The 20529-nt window shown below is 38.9% G+C and overlaps 1 protein-coding gene across 7 annotated transcripts in view; it reads right to left on the bottom strand.

The window, feature by feature from the left end:
* Positions 1-20529, bottom strand: part of MTUS1 (microtubule associated scaffold protein 1) — a 185750-nt gene that overhangs the window by 35663 nt on the left and 129558 nt on the right. For 6 of the 7 annotated variants that reach the window (XM_032287991.1, XM_032287992.1, XM_032287990.1 and 3 more), the window contains one exon: positions 2895-3109. In XM_032287991.1, coding sequence (XP_032143882.1) covers positions 2895-3109 — 215 coding nt within the window. Of the gene's footprint in view, positions 1-2894; positions 3110-16612; positions 17320-20529 lie in introns of those variants that run through there. The other variant, XM_032287996.1, reaches the window with a different exon arrangement.

A 20529-nucleotide genomic window follows, 5' to 3' on the forward strand; every position in this document is an offset into this window, starting at 1 on the left:
TTAAAAGGGGCCGTTGTTGCCAAATGATAGAAAGCCTTATAGTCCCAGCTAAAAACCAGAGTCTTCCCAAAACAAAATAACAATATGAGTTATGCAGGTAATTAAAATTTCCTAGTAGCCACATTGAAAAAAGTTGAAAAAGATGAAGCTAATTTTAATATTTTATCTAACCCAAATATATATAAAATATTTCAACATATTCAATATGAAAATTATTAATGAGATATTTTACATCCTTTGCTGTCATTCTACATTTTTGGAATCCATGTGTATTTTACACTTATACCACACATCTCAAGTCAACGGATTACATTTCGAACGCTCATAGTCTCATAAGGCTAGTGGCTACCGCACTGGACAGCTCGGCTCTAAGATAAGGGAGAACTACTCTAAGATTTAATCAGCAGCATTGGATGCTTTGTGAAGAGGAAGCTTCACAAAGCTTGGGATGGATTATAGGGGAGAAAGAGTGCAAGCCTAATGATTGGTTAAAAAGTTGCTAACATAGGTCGGCCTGGGTGGCTCACACCTGTAATCCAGCACTTTGGGAAACTGAGGTGGGTGGATCACCTGAGGTTAGGAGTTCAAGACCAGCCTGGCCAACATGGCAAAACCCCATTTCTACTAAAAAAAAATACAACAACTAGCCAGGTATGGTGACGGGCAACTGTAATCCCAACTACTTGGGAGGCTGAGGCAGGAGCATCACTTGAACCCAGTAGGCAGAGGCTGCAGTGAGCCGAGATCATGCCATTGCATTCCAGCCTAGGTAACAGAGTGAGACTCCATCTCAAAAAAAGAAAGAAAGAAAACAACAAAAAAACAAGCTGCTATCATAATCTAGTGGACAGCTAGCTATCCAGGGTCTGGGCAAGGATGACATTAGTGGGAAATGGCAAAGACATAGGAAGGGGAGAAACACTGAAATGAGAGTTCACAGGACTTGACTGACATCATGAGGAGGATAAAGGAGAGAAAATAGTTGAGGACGGGGGCCATTAGGCTGAATATAGTAAAGTAATTGGTTTTTCTCTAAATATCAAAACTAATTGTTCCCTACATTTGATAGTATATAGTTTCTAGTTAGCTTAGTTGGTTATACAAACACACTCTTGAGTTCCTTTCTTACAAATGAAAGAGAAACAAAAATACTGTATACTATTACTGTAACTAAAAAATTAGGTAGTCTCCATCTTCCTCAAAAAAAAAAAAAAAAAAAATCTGGGCCAGGCATGGTGGCTCATGCCTGTAATCACAGCATTTTGGGAAGCTGAGGCGGGCTGATAACCTGGTGTCAAGAGTTCGAGACCAGCCTGACCAACATGGAGAAAAAACCCCAACTCTACTAAAAATAGAAAAAACAAAAAACAAAAAATAGCCAGGCATGGTGGTGCATCCCAGCTGAGGCAGGAGAACTGCTTGAACCCAGGAGGTGGAGGATGCGGTGAGCCGAGATTGCACCATTGTACTCCAGCCTGGGCAACAAGAGCAAAACTCCATCTCAAAAAAAAAAAAAAATCTGGAGAAAGCTGTACAATATTCATCAAGAATTCATTGAAACTGTCTACTAGTCTGGTTGCTTCCCCAAGGCAGAGACCAAGTCTCATGCCTCTCTCTCCCCACTGCCTAAACAGGCAACCATATCACATGGGCCTCTGTATGCAACCAGGACAGGTTTGTTGATCTGAAATGAACTACAGAACAACCAAATTGAACAGTTTTCTTTTTGCTTTTAATTTTTATTTTTTCCCTCTGTTGCCTAGACTGGTCTTGAACTCCTGGCCACAAGCAATCCTCCCTCTTTGGCTTCCCGAAATGCTGGGATTACAGGCATGAGCCACAGTACTTGGCCAGTTTTTTTCCCCTTTGTATTACCGTGTATATCCACCCTTAAAACTGTGATTAAAAAATATCTAAGGAGCTCAAGTTATATTCTCTTATCAGTTTCCCCCTTAATTACAGATTTATTGCTATGTCAATAACATGTTGATATAAACTTGGTTTTCTCCATGAATTTTAGCCAGTTCCTGAAGTAACGTCCCTGAAGAATGTTAGGGAAGAGTAATAACACGGCAAAACTGCTTTGCTTTTGTTGCACTACAGAGATTATTTTAGAAATAGATGGAAAGAATCTCCAGATATGATTCTGGGAGTTACCTCCAAAGTACTCTTTAATCCATAAATATAATCAATCTCATTTTTCACAGCATTAAACTAAGTGTGATAAGAAAAGCTATACACAGGTTGAGCATGGTGGCTCATGCCTATAATCCCGGCACTTTGGGAGGCCGAGGCAGGAGGATCACCTGGGGTCAGGAGTTCAAGACCAGTCTGGCCAATGTGGAGAAACCCCATCTCTACTAAAAATACAAAAATTTAGCCGGGTGTGGTGGTGCATGCCTGTAATCCCAGCTACTCAGGAGGCTGGGACAGGAGAATCGCTTGAACCTGGGAGGCGGAGGCTGTGGTGAGCCGGAATTGTGCCACTGTCCTACAGCCTGGGCAACAAGAGCGAAATTCCATCTCAAAAAGAAAAAAAAGAAAGAGGAAAGCTACACACAGACAAACAGAAAAAATAAGTGAAAAAATGCTAATGCTAGTTTAGGTGTAGAGGCATACAGCAGTATAACAGGCAATTATGTTTTTGCTGTCACCATTCTAACCAAGAGACTCTAGGGGAGAAAAAGAAAATGAGAAGATATTTCCATCCCAAATTTCTAGAGACCGACTCAGGTATCTGGTGAACTGACAAAAATGTAATGGGATGAATTACACCTCATCTTTTCCATCATTTACCTAAAGATATTCCCAAGGCAAGCTCATGAGCAAGGTTCTCCCTGTGCCCCACCCTTGACCTCAATGAGAAAGGCTCTTTCTAGGATGCACATCCTTACCTCAGACAGTAGATGCTGAATCACAACTGTCAGTGCCTCAAACTTGGTATTACCACAGGCGAGAAGCTGCTTGAGGTGCAGGATAAATCCACTTTGGTTTTCACATTTTGTTTTATATTGCGCCAATTCAAGTGTTTTCTCAGAGGATAGCACATCGGGAGCCGTCTGTGTCTGGATGCATAAACTTCGGGGATTCTTTTGCCTGCCCTTTTCAACTGCAAAAGGAATTAACATAGGCACAAAGATAGGTGATGTTAATTTCTAAAATCACTACCACAAGGGTTCAGAAACAACCTGATAAGCCACGGGAATGCATTTAAGTTATGTTTCTGTAAGGAATGCATATGGATGAGAACTGGAATGAGTCAGAGATCTAGATGGTTGCAATTCACGAACACAGGCAGTGACTTCAGTTTGACTTTATAAGATTTACGCGGAACAGAGAATTAGGAACAGGACACAAATAGATTTGGCAACCCAGAAACACAAAAGCTGTGCGCGAAACGATGTTATTCTCCTAGTTTCTCATTTTCCGGTTAAATTGGTAGAGAAACCTGACTGATGAGAGGACTGACTTTTCTGATCTCACATGCTGAAGGAAACACACAAATCATTAGACTTAAAATTAAATGCCTTTCTCTCCTCCCATACATTTTCTACAAGTTTCTCATCTTTTCCCTGATGATGGCCTAGTCACTACACAGATTTATACTGCAGATGAGTCATTTCCCAATCTCTAATAAATCATAACATACATCAAAAATATACTCAGACTTTGCCTCTTTAAGTTCACTGTTATGAGTACTATACTCTTGACTATGCTATTCCATTTTCCGTCAAACACAAGCTTTGTTGGTCTTTTCTCCCAAGTAGTAATAACGGCTTAAATAAGTTTTCTGAAGCACATGCTAACACTCTAAATCCACTGAAATGCCCTGGTAAGTGATTCTTCCCTTCCTGTGCTATGATGCCCTGGAAATTATCCTGTTTTAAATAAAAAACTGTAGTCTTGGAACCATTCCAAATGTGTCAGTCACTTTGAGTATCAAACAGAATTGGAAAAACAGGAAATGAACTGCTTAGCTTCTTGAAATAAACAGCCAAGTAATCAAAACAAATCTAAATCTGAGAAAAGGATGCTAGAAACAAAAAAAAGTTTCTGTATTTTAACAGTCTTTCACTACGGCACCCACATTTTGTGGTAACAAACAAATCTTAGACACCTTTTAAAGAAATTCAATAATTATTTTTTCTAATTTTTTAGGAAGAGCAAACTACTACAGTGACCGCTTAAAGAAAAATATAGAAACATCAATACTCATGTTCTAAGAATAAATGGCAAAATATATTGAATAAACTCTAAGTTTTAAAACCAGAAAAAAAGGCTCTTATTTTCTATGGCTGCACTGCATGGTTAAATTACTCATATTTGTATTAATACTTGTTAATTCTCAGTTCTAAAATAATTAAAATATCACTTGTTCCACTGTGTCTTTGTAATACTTGACAAGAGGAAGTATTTATCCATTACTTTTTATTATTAGTAATTATTAGTAGCTTATCAGTAATTGTCACTTCCACAGATGTAGAAAATAGCCAAGTTAATATCATATTACAGTCCTGAAAAATGAATTATTAGTCACTTACTGCATTAAGGAAACAAAATCTAAATATTTGACCATGAGATTAGTATTCCTTTATGTCATTTCCTAAATATTTTTAGAAACTGTCCCATAACATATAATAATAATTACACAGTGTGTTACTGATCACAGTGTATTCTCACTTTCCTTCTCTTTTCATCCTCCCAATAACCCCAGATAGGGAAGAGGAGGCTTATGGGTGTGAAATGTCTTATCTGGGTGTAGACAACTTCTGTGGAAATCCAGATTCAAAGCCAGAACCCAGGCCTCTGATGCCAAGTCTCTGCTGCTCCCACACATTTCGGAAAGTGGATTAGGTGGTGATGTAATATATGACATGCATAAAAATATTTATGTAATAAATCTAATATCTTGCTTTAATACATTCAAGCCCATTATCTGATATTTTAACAAACCCACATATAAACACCTATGTGCTATATAATTTTATCAACAAAAAATTTTAAATTATTTGACTATCTAGAATTTACTGCAACAAATATAAACACAAGTTCATTCTCCTAAAATCATTTCTATATATCCTATCAAAACTTAGTTAAAAATTTATTTGATAGCTGCTTTATCATTTCCTGAGTCCTGAATAACACTGTTTCTCTTTCTAGAATTTCTATGCTAATCAAAAGTTATTTTTAACACAATTTCGGAGCTTTAAAACTATCAGTTTACAATTATTTACAAAATCTGATTGGTGAATCTTTTACATCAATATTTTAGAAAATATTATTTTAGATTCTTGCTTTTTGCTTATAAATCCACAACAAAAATATCACAGAATACATGTAATTGTACCAACAATGTTTACTTTTGAAGAGAAGGTAACAGGAATCAGATAGCTAAAAGGTGTACTGAAGCATTTTTTATACTTTTTAACCATGAGGTAAATATATTACCTATTCAAAAGTTAAATATAACAAGTAAATTACTTAAAAGATAAAGTGAAAATTGAGGACATACATTTTTTATGTAATACTTAGCTATCAAGAAAATAGCCTATGCAGAATTTTTTCCTTGGGGAAACTATACAGGAATATAAACATTATACAAAGTTAGTGATTACTCTCAACAGAATACTTTATGATTAGGGAGGAAAGAACACATTGACGTGTTCATCTAAGAGTATGTGTCTTCAAATTTTAAAATGACAGCAAATAAGCAAACAGACCGCCCTCTACGTGGATCTGGAAACTCAAGCTGTGCACTCAATCCTCCGCTCTATCTACTGTGCTCCCTAAGGATGAAGTGTGACCACATGGCACCGATGACCCAGTTTCCACGTCCTGCCCACTCCCCACACTCCTGGCTCAGCTGAAGCTCAGAGATGACGCAAAAATCTCCAATGATGCTCAGAGTCCCAAGGCTCATAAATAGGTACTTCACAGAACTGAAAAGCCAGGGGTTTCCCTGAAATCCTGCAGGATTCAATAGTTACACGAAATTGGCATAATAGCCAAACTTTGCCCTTAGCCCCGTTTATCAGCATGTTGCTGTTTTGGTAACAAACCTTTTACCTTTTATACAATAGTATAAAATACTTTATTTATTGTACCTATTAACAGAACATGTTCTGAATTCAAAGGACCTATTTAATCAGAAACCTTCAAATTAAATGTTAACTTCTGTATCGATTCAGATTTTTCTCAACAAGATAATTACCACCCTCAGCTGTGATCCAGCCTTGCTGGGAATCATTGTGATGAAAAGACAACCTCTATCAGGAAAACAAAGGCCAGAACCAAACACATTTGCTCACTTGGAAAACAGCTGGGTAACACTGCGGCTATCTTTGTTTTCTACTCAGAAACCTCAATTTAATAAAATTTAAAACTAATGCAATGAAGTAATGTATCATCTTCTTAAAGAAAGTAGTTGGTTAAAGAGGAAAATGCCCATTTCTCACTCAAGTCACTTAGACAAATAGACCTCCATATCTCAAAACCGAAAACAATTTTGAGAGAAAAACCTACGCATGAAGACATGGACTAACCATCACCACATACTAGCAGCTGAGGACACATCCATTCTAGCCCAAACAAGTCATGCATTTCCTGTATCTGCTGGCTCTCCCAATTATTAAAATCAAGTTAGAGACAAGACCTACTGAGGAAGTTTGCCTTAGGTTCTGTGAAACACTAAACACGGAATTCGAAAACTACCGTTGTCTACTTTTGTGTCCACTTCTTGACCTTCTCACTCACTCATGAAATATATTCATGAACATCTACCATGAGGGCGCTGCTGTGGTGGGTGTGCACCTGCCCTGGTGCTTTGGGGGATGGGAACGGTATCACCTAAGAGGGTGGCATTGCCCAGAGAGGTACAAACACACCAAAGACCTCTGCGGACTCATGCTTCCCTGGTGCTCATCTCGACTCCAAGTATCAACCTATCTGTAAAAAGGTGACAGTCACGGACTGGATGGTGTGTGCTTTCCAGAACATATTGCATTAAAAACTAATGTTTGTGGGTTGACAAAACATAGGTTATGAACTCAGAGGCTAGGGAAGGGTCTCTTCATCTCTTTTAGCAGTGTGGACAGACTGAAAATTCCCTTCTTTCTGCCCTATCTAATCCTACACATTTAAAAGCCCTCGTAAGGACTGCTACACACAAGTTCTTTCTGTCAGTGTTTCCCCAGCATCTGGTGGCAGGTGCTTATCCTGGGATATTTCAATAGAAACAAGCATTAAAATCAGAATTATTGGACATTGTTTTCTGGTAAGAGAGAGTACCCAGTATGAAATGATCACCCAGATGACTACTGCTCAACCTGTAAACATCTACGGGATGCCTTCTTCACAGACTGGTATTTGCTCTCAAGAAACGGTGTGGTTGAGACAGCCACATGCCATCCATGATGGCAAAATGATTTGACAATTATCTGCTAAAGTCATGTGTACAGTGTGTGGGAGTACAGCAGAGAAACACCTAGATCTACGGCAGTCAAGAAAGGGTTCCCAGGGCAGTCTGGATGGACATTTGCACTTCTGGCAGAGAGAAGCAGAGGACAGGCAAAGGAAGGGCACTGCAGGGAGATGAAGCCAGCAAACACAGAGGTAAAACAGGGCAAGAGTCCCAGAAGACCTGCTGTCAGCACAGCCAGTACTCCCAAAGCTAAAGTCAAATGCAGCCATGGAAACCAACAGGTGTGAGAGCATGCACACCACGGAAGGTTTTATTTTGGAGCAGGCAGAGAAGAGCCTGAGCGAGGGCCTGGAGCCACAGTACAGGAGGCTCAGCAGAGCAAGACCCAGAGCAGAGAGGACAGGAAGGAGATCCTGGAAGAGAAACTCCTGGGCAGTGAGAACAGGCAGGGAAAGAGGAATGTGCACAGGGGGCCTCAGTGGCCACCTGGATCCAGGGACATCCAGGATAAGTCCCAGGTTTCCAGCACCTTCCTCATCATATCAAGGGAAGAAGATGTGTGTGTGAGAATGAGGTGAGGGCAGAGAGGGAGGAAGAGTTTGGGGAGGGATGTGTTGAGGAAGGTGTTAGGCCATTCTCGAACACTCTACTTTTGATTCTCTAAAAACAGCCTTTTCTAAACTCACCTGCTTTCCACATTTAATCACTGCCATGTCATTTTCCTGAGGAGTAATCAACTCTTTATCTCCCAATGTCCTGAAGACTGCCCCACACCTAGCAGAAGAATATGACTGCAGGCACCTTCTAGTCATAGCAATTTAACAATGAGCTCTTGGTAACCTATGCAATCTCACATACAATTTTTTAAAGTTATCTTTTGTGTCAATTATGAGTTTATGTTTGTATAAAGTCTTCTAGAGTTCTTTTCATTAGCTGAATACTCTAAGAGTTAACAGTAATAATAATTTAGGAGACATTTTTCTATTTCTAGGTAGATATGGCATTTACTGAATACGGAAAATCTTAAGCTCAGCAAAGCAGTGTTTAGACATTTAAAATTAACCAAGCCAATTCTTTGTTGAGGGTGGGAGGAGGTTTAAGATGCCTCAGGATTTAAACTTTTCATTACTATATTGGTAGAATTTGTTGCAATAACTCATATTATATGAAAAGTGGTTCTACTTCTTTTCTTCACATTAAAAGCAGATTAGAGAATGGAAAGCATATTTATATAAAAATTTCTGTTTTGGGTTAATTATGCTTACAAAATTTTTCCTGAAGCAATAGTTCAAACTTGCCTGTAACTATTTTTCACATAGTTGGCAGGAAAAAAGCAGATTTCTATGCTTTTATGTACCTAAGATGGACTACTAACTCGAAGAAGAGTTAATACAAATTCACCACCTTCAGAAGTACTTTTAAGAAGGCATTGCCGCCCTCTTACAGCAACCAAAACAGCATGGCACTGGTTTAAAAATAGACACATAGATCAATGGAACACAACAGAGAACCCAGAAATAAAACCACATGCTTACAACTAATTCATCCTTGACAAAGTCGGCAAAAATACATACAATGGGGAAAGGACACCCTATTCGATAAATGGCACTGGGAAAATTAGAAGAGAGAAACTGAAGCCCTATCTCTTATCAGATGCAAAAATTAACTCAAGACAGATTTACGAATTAAATGTAAGACCTGAAACTATAAAAATCCCTAGGGGGAAAACAAAACTAGAAAAAACTCTTCATCATATTGGCTGAGGCAAAGAATTCATGACTAAGATCTCAAAAGCAAATACAACAAAAACAAAAATAGACAAAAGGGACTTAAACTAAAAAGCTTCTTCCAGTAACATAGTCAACAGAGGAAACAGACTACCTATAGAAAGGGAGAAGAGATTTGCAAACCATGCATTTGACTAAGATCTAATATGCAGAACTAACAAGGAACACCAACCGCTCAACAAGAAAAAAATACAACCCAATAAAAAGTGGGTGATGGACGTGAATACATGCTTCTCGAAAGACACAGAAGCAGCCAACATATTAAAAAGTAGAACATATTAACAAATGCTCAACATCACTCATCATCAGAGAAAAGAAAGTTAAAACCACAGTGAGATACCATCTCATACCAGCCAGAATGGCCATTACCAAAAAGTCAAAAAACAACAGATGTTGGCAAGGAGCTGGAGAAAAGGCAATGCTTACACACTGTTGGTGGAAATGTGAATTAGTACAATCTACGGAAAACAGTACGGAGATTCCTCAAAGAACTAAAAATAGAACTATCATTCAGCCCAGCAATCCCAATACTTTCCCAAAGGAAAAGAAAAAAAAAACTGTCTTAAAACAGAAATGAAAATTAAAATAGTCAATTTAAACATTAAATATTAGAAATATTTATAATACAAACAATAAATTAAAAGATGACATCATTCTCAAAATACTAAGCAGTTAAGGACAAGCCATCTGGAACAGAGGTGCCTAGGACTCAGGTCACCATGGAGAAAAAAGGCAAATCTCTCACCCAAAACAGAAAGCTCTATTAGTCTTAATTTTCCAGAGCCACATAATTGCTGATGGTTATAAAAGACCCTTGTTTTCTAAAGTAACTCAAAGTATTGCCTAAGATAAACATAAACATGACATTCAATGTTAGATACCTTTAAAATCACAACTGTTATGTTTCTACTAAAGAAAATAACATGCATATACTAGTAATTTAAAAAATATATACATATATGTATTTTGAGATGGAGTCTTGCTCTGTCACCCAGGCTGGAATACAGTGGTATGATATTTGCTCACTGCAACCTCTGCCTCCTGGGTTCAAGCGATTCTCCTCCCTCAGCCTCCTGAGTAGCTGGGATTACAGGTGCATGCTTGTCAACTCCTGGCCTCAGGTGATCCACCCACCTCAGCCTCCCAAAGTGTTGGGATTACAGCCATGAGCTACTGTGCCTGGCCTATTAATAAAATATTATTTTTAGCTCTGAAAGATGCTTTAAAGCTCATAAAGGTATCATAATATATATTAGCTATAGGGTAATTCTCTATTAACTAGAACAAGTTGGTCTAACGAAACAAGTTTTTACTATATACAGCTTGCCATATTCCTCCAGTATCTCTTGGAGGAAAACACTGCTATTCTTCCCATTTGGAATTCAACTCCAAACCATAATTTATGATTTACTTTCCATTTTTGTATGAAAAAAGATACTACATCAAAACATAATTTAGTGTAGTAAAACTCTAGTTATCTGAAACTTGTCAGATTAAGACATACTGTCTCTTTCAACTTAAAAAAACTTATCAAAATCTTGCCTATTGTGAACAAAACGCCATTAACCACTTTATTGTCTTCTTCAATAGAAAGCTGTAACTACAAAATGGCAGATTTTCACATCATGGCAAAGCTATAGCTCCAAAACATCCACAGCCACAGAAGCTTGGAATCGATCTACGACAAACGTTTTCAGCCTCACGCCACTCATAATGTCAGTCCTTAGTAAATGCCTGTCTATGTGGCAAGAGGCCCACAAAAATCTTTCATGACTGCTTTCAAGGAGGGGGACAAGAACAATCTGGATTCACTGTAAGATAACTAAGGGGCTGTGAAAGGCTACATCTCTCATTCTTCTTCATCTTGGTCCTTGTGGTTTCTTCAGCATTCAACAAATGCCTGAATTTTATCTTTTTACACGCAAACTCTAATTTATGGTGTTATTTTTTAATGGAAGCTTTCTAATATGGCTTTACTGACATCTACATTTTGTAGTATAAAAAACACAAGAGAAATAGAAGTTTATTTACTGTCACCTTAACAGTACATGAAAAAATGCACTCCGAATCCCTAACGCATCCATAAATGTACTCCTAATAACATTAAGTATACAAAACCCACATTTAAGGTTGAATACGTTCCTTCCCAATGTATTTTACAACTGAAAATTCATTCACTTAGGAGATCAAAAATCAAGTATTAAGACTTATGTCCAAACAACAAAACAACTTGTAAGTTTAATTCAAATCATTACAAATAGCTAATCAATGCCCCTCCAAAATGCATATAATAGAGAAAAAACAGCAAGCAAGACAACTTGTTAATTAATATACTCCCCTACTTTATAATCAACCAACATCTGCTTGAGAAATACCTGTTCTGCCTTCTCTGTGGCAGATACTGCCATAGGGCTCTTACTATTTTATACCTGTCTGTGGGACAGAGACTAGAGATGTCACACGCTCTATTTCCCAGGCTCCCTTGCAGGTAGATACAGTCATGTGACTGACGCCCGGCCAATGAGACAGAAGCTTAAGCGACCTGGCAACACTCCTTATTTCTTTTTCTTCCTTCCTGGAGCAGCCATTGTGAGATCATGAGGCAATAGTCATGAGGTAAGGGCTAAGACAGCAGAGATGTGGACCCTGACATGGCGGAGCCACTGCACCACCTCAAAGCTGCTTTTCCTCAGGTAAGACAAGTAAGTTGCTTTTTAGTGAAGCTGTTAATTCGATCTAAAAGGGGTCAAAAGTGAATACCAAATGCGAAAATATAATTCAATGAATTTCATCCTAATTAAACAAATGCATTCACATTCTGCCTGCCTCTTACTGAACACCTGTTGAGCAGATGCTGGGGTCTACGTGAGGGTGCAGGGTAGGAGGAGAGAGAGGAGTAGAAAAAATAACTTGGGTACTGGGCTTAATACTTGGATGATGAAATAATCATCTGTACAATAAACTCTGTGACATGAGTTTACCTATGTAACAAACCTTCCCATGTCTCCCTGAACCTGAAAGTTAAAAATAAAATGGTAAAAGTAATAGAAATATTTTGTCCTGATACTACCTCTGCCGTTTCTCAATACATAGGTCCACGTTTCCCCTTTTCGCTGCAGAAATGACTTTTAATGTCACTAGCTCAGCAGAAAGAATTCTGCCTTTAGTGCAGTGAATTGCCTTCACTGGAGTCAAGGAGGAAATTAACCTGTGACGTTCAAATGGCACTCTTCACAGTAATTAATACAAGAATTTCCAGCTTCATACAAAAACTAAATGCTAAGTGGCAGCAAATATATCTTAGCAAAGTCTTTTCCCTCCACTGACTCATTATAAAAATAGAACTAATATGCTGAGGCAAAATTCTGAAATAGACTGACTTTAATACCTTGGTAAGAAAGACTATTGCCGACACTTCCGCGAGTCAGTGAAGTAATCACTGGACTTCTTAGATTTTCATCTGTGCCTGACATCCTGCAACGTAACACACAGTACCTGACAAATTCACTGTCTCTCTCTTCTCTCCCCTATTTACAGAGGAAAGATTAACCTGGAGCCAACAACATGCTTTGCCAGAGGTGGATGCCCCCCAGTAATAGCTATCAGAGTGCTCAGCGCCCTGTGCGTGGGATCAGTGAGAAAGCTTGTTCTGGCTGGATGTCTGTAATGGCCAGCCCCCCTCCCACCACATTCAACGCTCAGAAATATTACAACTCTTTTGTTTCCTTGAAGGAGCCCTTCTCCCAATCCCTCCGGACTTTGACATACATACTGTTTTCTCCGGCCAAAACACTTTGTTTCTTGGTTACTTCTCCATTTTCTGAGGACCCAACTTAAAAGGCACTTCCACTGGAGGACCTGGATAAAAGTCCCTCCACCTGCTAAGAGCTGCCTGGGCACCCATCCACATCCTGCATTATTACCTGGTGCTCCGTCTCCCATTAAACAGCGGGCTGTGTGAAGGCAGGGTCCCTGTGGGACTTAGTCCCAGCCACACTTTCAGCACCTACTATTATGCCTGGCACACAGTACATGTCTAATGGGTACTTCTGTATGAAATGAATGAATTAATCTGTAACTCGAAGGACCAGTCAGAAGCAAGGGAAAGGCTGGAGGCACAGACTATATACAAAACTCTTCAGAAAGCCCAATCAACATCTGAGGCTGGATTACACAAAACTGTTAATATTTGGCCACTTTTCACTTATTAGAAGAATAATTTTTTTGTGTATGGTTTTTTAAGTAGAGACAGGGTCCCGCTAAGTCTCCAGGGCTGGTCTCAAACTCCTAGCCTTAAATGATCCTCTTGCCTTGGGCTCCCAAAGTGCTGGGATTCCAGGTGTGAGCCATTGGCACCAGCAAAGAAGAGCAATTTCAATGCTTCAGTATAATAAATGCCTGAACTAGGGTAATGGCAGGGGGTAAAAACAAAGAGATTTCAAAGGATGGAGTCGTAGAGTTCTGCAACCAACTGGTTGTGGATAAATCAGGACAAATAATGATTCAAAGGCAGGGTCTGCCCAGGCACAGTGGCTCATGCCTAGAATCCCAGCACTTTGGGAGGCCGAGGCAAGTGGACTGCCTGAGGTCAGGAGTTCCAGATCAGTCTGGTCAATATGGCAAAACCCCATCTCTACTAAAAATGCAAAAAAATCAGCTGGCTGTGGTGCCATATGTCTGTAATTGCAGCTACTCAGGAGGCTGAGGCAGGAGAATCTCTTGAGCCTGGGAGGCAGAGGTTGCACTGAGCAGAGATGGCGCCACTGCACTCCTGCCTGAGCAACAGAGCAAGACTCCATCTAAAACAAAAACAAACAAAAAACCAAAGGTGGGGTTTGATGACCAGACACATGGTGTCATTAAAAGAAACAGATAATTCAGGAGTATTAACTGAATTTGGGAGGCAAAAATAAGGAGAGAATATATTTAGATAAAACGAATTTCCAGAGAGAGTAATACATTGAAGGTTTTTAAATCTTCAGCCAGAAGAGTCACGGATGCTGAGGCTAAGGGGAACTTGGAAGTCATCTCATCTGATTCCCTTGTTTTGTAGCCCTGTGAGGTCAGGGGCACAGAGTCATTCGCTTAGTTACTAGCAGAATAACGGCTATAATCCAGGACTCCTGGAATCCAGGTCAATATCATCAAGGCAACCAACACCAGTTCACTTCCTTCACACAAGATATAAGCCCAAGTTACCGCTGACAGTCGACTGCGGTAAAAGTCACCGCGATGGCTTCAATATCCATTTGACGGACAATTTCTCAGACGTTAAAATAACATAATATGGATAAGCTTGCAAAAGATTTATATTGGGAATAAGGCGAATTATATTCCTTACAGGATTTTAAAAAGCTTCCAACACACAAAACACTTTCTCCATCCCTGGTTTTCCTTGGATCTAACAAAATTACAGCAAAATTTGCAGCTGCAAAATATGTACGCCAAAAATTCTAAACAGAGGTCCCAGGTTTTAGTCCTATCTCTGCCATTTACTGTATGTCTTCAGGCAAGCGAATTCACTTCTCTGTGCCTCAGACTTCCTGGTATGAAATTAGATAGATTAGATCACCTGTACGTGCACTCTAGCTCAAAAGATGATGACTGCAAATAAACAAAAAATACTTGTATATGAATTTAGAAAATAAAATGTGCCCAGTACATCACTATCAACTAAACTCTGGTGAAAGAAGCCTTGTGTTTTTTGTAAGCTGTCTTGGAAAGCTGTCTGCTTCACAACAATACTACAAACAACTCAGAATGTCTACTCCTAGAGCACTGGTTAAGTAAATCATGACTTAGCCAACAATGGAATGTTACAGGACTACTTTTTAAATGAGGAGGATAAACATGGGATCATATGAAAATCTAAAATACATGAACTTTAAAAAGGTATAGAATATACAGTACGCTTTTATCCCTGTATAACAAAAAAGAATAAGAAAGACCTACATTTCCAGGTTATTAGAAATGTGCAGGAATGCTGTACCAGCAGCCTGAGAGTAGCTGCTTCCACGGAGAGCAGGCAGGGCCCCTGGGTAAGAGAGAGACTCACTCATTGCACAACCTTCCACACTGTTTATTTTTAACTTGGAGCGTGGATTACACTGTTTTTTTTTTTAAAAAAAAAAAAAAAACTTGTTAAACTTAAAAGCTATTTGGAGCTACTTTTGCTCATACAAATTATGGCAAATATAGGGTACTTTTTGTTATTTTTTCCCTCACCTATTAATTTTTTCAGTTGGAAGGGCTGCAGCGGCGCTAGGCTGGGAGAGAAAGGCCATTGCTGACCACCTCCTCGCTGTCTTCCCCATTTACCTTCAGGTGTCGGCTCAGACAGGAAGGGAGAGGCTGGCAAACTCAAATGACAGGTCAAGGGGAGTTATGAAACATGAGAGAGAGGTGCTGGAAAAAATGAGAATTCTCCCACAGAGAAGGGAGATGTCTCTGGGAAAACTAAAGACAGTCAGCTGAAAAAAAAATCACCAGGGACAGAGATGAGCCAGTGGAAAACAAGATACATGAGGGGGTCACATGAACATGAAGCAGAAAAAAAAGATTCTATTTACATCCTCATCAAACCATCCTGTGACACTTAACACTGACCAGCCCAAAACAAATCCAACAGTACCACAGTTACCTATTTTACAGAATAAAATTGATTTAATTGACTGTAGTTGTAAATATCACCTATACCAAAAGCAGCAACATAAGACAACCCAATCCCCTAAAAGTGAGCAGACAGGTCAACATGTGCCTAAAATATATACTAAATTTAAGGTCATCTTAGGCACAGAACGTAAAAAGTAGATACAAACAAAAACCTCAGGGGAAGTATTTTGAGACTGAAAACGTTTTTACTATGAAGACTGGAAAACTAGATTTGTGATTCACTCACCTCCCTGTAGCCATTAGAATGATGTTTTCTTTCAGAAGTGTTTAGAAAACAGAAATCTTTTAGCCTATGAAAATCAACTGTCAAAATCTCACTCAGAAACTATCCAGTGAAAAACCATAGAAACCTTCTCATCTCCCCACAGGAAAAAGAAATATTCTTCTAAATTTGCCTATGTCCTGTTTCCCAACCATTTGAAGTAAAATGTAATTTAACAGGTGCTGATTTTCACAGATTTGGCTGATGATAGACAAAAGAGCTAGGAACAACACCAAGGCAACAATTCTGTCTTCCATAAACACAAACACCCCAGTCTGCTTGCAAACGGTAAAAGTATTATGCACTGATGCTGAAACAACAGAAATATTTTTAAATGAAGCCTAATCTCTCATTAGAGAGAGCTTTCCTTCTCCAATCATCTGTTTTCTTGGAAAAATATCTGATAAACATCTGCAAATGAATGAAGATGTCCCCCATGCAACACTAAATAGAGATCTATGCAAGACAGACCTGTGTGGAAAACAACCGTGCTTCTCCTAAACCCTGAAGGCAGGCGAAGGTTTCGAAGCAATCCTTTGGCTGTCAGTCGTACGTGGATGGTGGATAAGGAGAATTTGGGAGACAACAACATGTCTTCGGAGCAGGTGGAGAGATTTCACAGAAAAGGCAGTTTCCATGGACTGTCACATACTGTCTTTTTAAACTCAGTACTCCTCAAAGCCAAGAAATACAGTGAGAGGAAGCATGCCTACACAGCAAAGTAATTCCGCCAGAGGCACAGAAGAAAAATATCCCCAGGGCTAGCCAAGTGTTTCTGGCTTCCCTTTTCACTTCCAGATGTGGCCAGAACGATGCTCTTCCTCTGAGTAAAATCTCCTTCCTGCAGCTCCAGAAGCAGCCTCTGAATTACATCACACTGTGCATGCTTGTGGAGTTGTTATGGTTTTCATCGGAGATGGGAGATGGTGAAGGGGAGGAGAAAGTGGGTGGTCTTAGGAGCTTTACAGAACAACCGGTACGTCACAGATCCTGTAACCACTTGAAAGATCGCTAGGGGAAATTAACTACTTCAAGTGCCTCATGTTTATTTCGTAATTAGAAAAAGGTTAAGATTTCATGAAAGTAAACTGTGTCCTGATTATAACATTTTTCACTCCTTATATTTGCACTAATAACATGAGCATTTTTTTCTTTAGGTATTTTAAATGTAAACCTATAAACCTGATATTTTGGAAGTTTAAAAAAAAAAAAAAAAAAAAAAGACCAGGCAATCAATGTTCCCAACTACAATGTTTAATAAAATTTCTATTCTACTATGTTAATGACAGATTGTCAGAAGGTTAAAGTTCGACTTTAATTCCCATGTGCTGAGGACCTCACAAATTATCAACAATAAAAGATTAATGCGGTTTCTCTACCAGATGTAGTATCAGAGTTCCAGAGGAATAGTCCATCAGAAAGGCATATTCTAGAGACTGCATTTATTGCTTGAGTGATTGCATTTATGGAACACAGTGTGGTCTCTTCCAGTGGTCTTTCAAGACTAGGAGTGTGAGAGAGGCACAGTTATGAGTATCTCTTGCTGGTTACCTACTAATTTTTATTTAAGGAGAGTGGCTTGTAAAAGTACGTAAAAACACAATGGCAAAAACCAAAATAACTTGAAAAACAAAGACACGGACATAAGAATTAACCACAACAATATGCCCACTTAAGCTAATTCCATTAAACCAGGAATAGCTCGAGCTCTTAACATTTTTAAAAAATTTTATAAAGTACAACAAAACAATGTGTTAAAAATGTACTATACCTGTTTCCAAGATTTCCTAGGAAATAAGACTTAAAAATAAATGCAGAATTGTTACCACAAATAACTCTATTAAATGCTATTAAAACTGGTTGGAAGCAGTTATTCTTTTACAAATTCTATCGAGTATTTAGGGTATGAAGAGGGGAAGAGGGAGGGTGGAAGGGAAAGTTTAAGTAAGTCCTCTTCCCTCAGGCCTCTAACTTGCCATTTTAGAGGCTGTCAGCAAGGGAGACAGACCCAATAACCTGCCACGGGTTCCTGTGAGAATACACCTAGTTCATACACTGACAACGAACCTTCTAAATACACTCACTGCAGCATGGCAAATAAAGCACAAATGATCAAGGAATTAGAGTCAAGACAAGCTGCTTTTAGGTGCTGTCTTTTTACTTCATCCCAGTTTTGTTATTATGAAAAAACCTAAACACGATTTCCTATCAGATTCTAAATACTAAAAATATGCCATAACCTTTTCCTCTACCCCTCAAAACCTCTAAAAACCAAGATACCAATCAGCATTAAAAACATAAATAGAATAACAAATTTTGATATTAATAAAAACAGACATGCCACCACTCCATATAGTAGGAGACTTTTTTTTTTTTGTTGTGTTTGTTGTTTGTTCAATAATAGCACATTCTAAATTACCTTTTTTTTTTTTTTTTTTTAGACAGAGTTTTGCTTTTGTCTCCCAGCTGTATTTCATTGGCGCGATCTCGGCTCACTGCAGCCTCTGTCTCCTGGGTTCAAGTGATTCGCCTCCCTCAGCCTCCTGAGTAGCTGGGATTATAGGCACCTGCCACCATGCCCAGTTAATTTTTGTATTTTTAGTAGAGATGGGTTTTACCATGTTGGCCAGGCTGGTCTTGAACTGCTGACCTCAGGTGATCCAGCCGCCTCGGCCCCTAAAGTGCTGGGATCACAGGTGTGAGCCATTGCACCCAGCCTTATATTACTCTTGCTAAAAGAGAAATTCTTTAGATTCCCTTAAAGAAATTAGCAATCTAATCACCAGTTAATCAGATTAACATTTTTACTTGAATTACATTAAGCTATTATCACACATATTAAAAATAATCATTGTCAATGATATTTCTTAACAGCAGAGCAAGAAGCTGAAGGAATAAACAAAAACAGTGCCAGTGAGGAGGAAAGCCAAAAGTACAGCAAAATACACAAACAGCAGGTGTGCTAGATACATGATTGAGAACTGCACAAACTGGGTTGCAATTCTTTCCCAAACATAGTCTGCCTCCTGGCGGCCATGCAGCACAAGTGCACCAAGACAAGGGAGCTGCTTTGGCAATCTATAAACAGGGACCGCCATTGCTTACAGTCCACACTGCTCCAGGCACTCGCTTACACAGTTTATGTTTATTTGCTCATTTAAATAACTGGATTAGCAATTACTTTCAGGTCACAACTATTTTTATACATATATGCTTCTGGCAGGAACCAAGGTAAAAAATTGGTTCAAAAATTTCTTTGATTTTGGATCAGCCGTTACCACTTTAGACACTCTGTATTTTCTGCAATTGTACAAATGTGAGAGAAGTTCCTGAAGATAAAAAAAAAAAAGTGTCTTTGTTATTTTACAAAGTCTTAAGAGGACAAGACAGGCATCACTGAGGACAGTAGGGAAAAAAATAAGGAAATTTTAGTGCCTAAGGTAGAAGAGCTTGTAGTTGTAAAAGTTAGCTGTAAGATGAGTCTTTGGGCTGGACACAGTGGCTCTCGCCTGTAAACTCAGCACTTTGGGAGGCCAAGGCGGGTGGATCACCTGAGGTCAGGAGTTTAAGACCAGCCTGGCAAACATGGTGAAACCCTGTCTCTACTAAAAATACAAAAAATTAGCTGGGCATGGTGACAGGTGCCTGTAATCCCAGCTACTCAGGAGGCTGAGGCAGGAGAATCACTTCAACCCGGGAGGCAGAGATTGCAATGAGCAGAGATTGTGCCATTGCACTCCAGCCTGGGCAACAAGAGTGAAACTCCATCTCAAAAAAATAAAATAAAAAATAAAAAGATGAGTCTTTATGAAGCAGAGCCTGTATTAGGACATCAGTGGAAAACAAAACCATGGCTTAAAATTTTATGCAATGTAGGGTATCAATTTTAAACAGAAAGGATAAAGTATATGGGAGCAAACATGCCAAAATGTCAGCAAATGCTCTGGGAGGTGGAAGAGGCAGGATTTCTTTATTATATGCTTTTGTATTTTCCTAATTTTTTACAAAAGTCATGGAGTCAGAAAAAGATGATGATACAAAATGCTGGGTAGGTCAACATGTTGTAATAGCATGGTACAGTCAAACAAATTCCACTGAAGTCTGTATAGAAATGTGTCTTTTAAATCAGTGATTTAGAAAACAATGAAGTCATGATTCCAGACAAGATTCTAGTATATTCTGTATGGGGACACTTAGATGATACAAAACGCATTCAATTTATCTGTCACTGTTTGTTGCTGCTAATGATCATAAAGAATGAGGAAGATGATTACAATTCAAACCAAGTGGCTTGTTCAGATTCAAGCATCTCCATTCAACCGATCTTCCTTAGCCTAATATGGAATATTAACATTTATCGCCTTACTTCCCCTAACACAGCATTAATT

The sequence above is a fragment of the Sapajus apella genome, unplaced genomic scaffold, assembly GCF_009761245.1.
Source record: "Sapajus apella isolate SASKATOON/1434 unplaced genomic scaffold, GSC_monkey_1.0 scaffold21, whole genome shotgun sequence".
In the NCBI taxonomy this organism is placed as follows: Eukaryota; Metazoa; Chordata; class Mammalia; order Primates; family Cebidae; genus Sapajus; species Sapajus apella.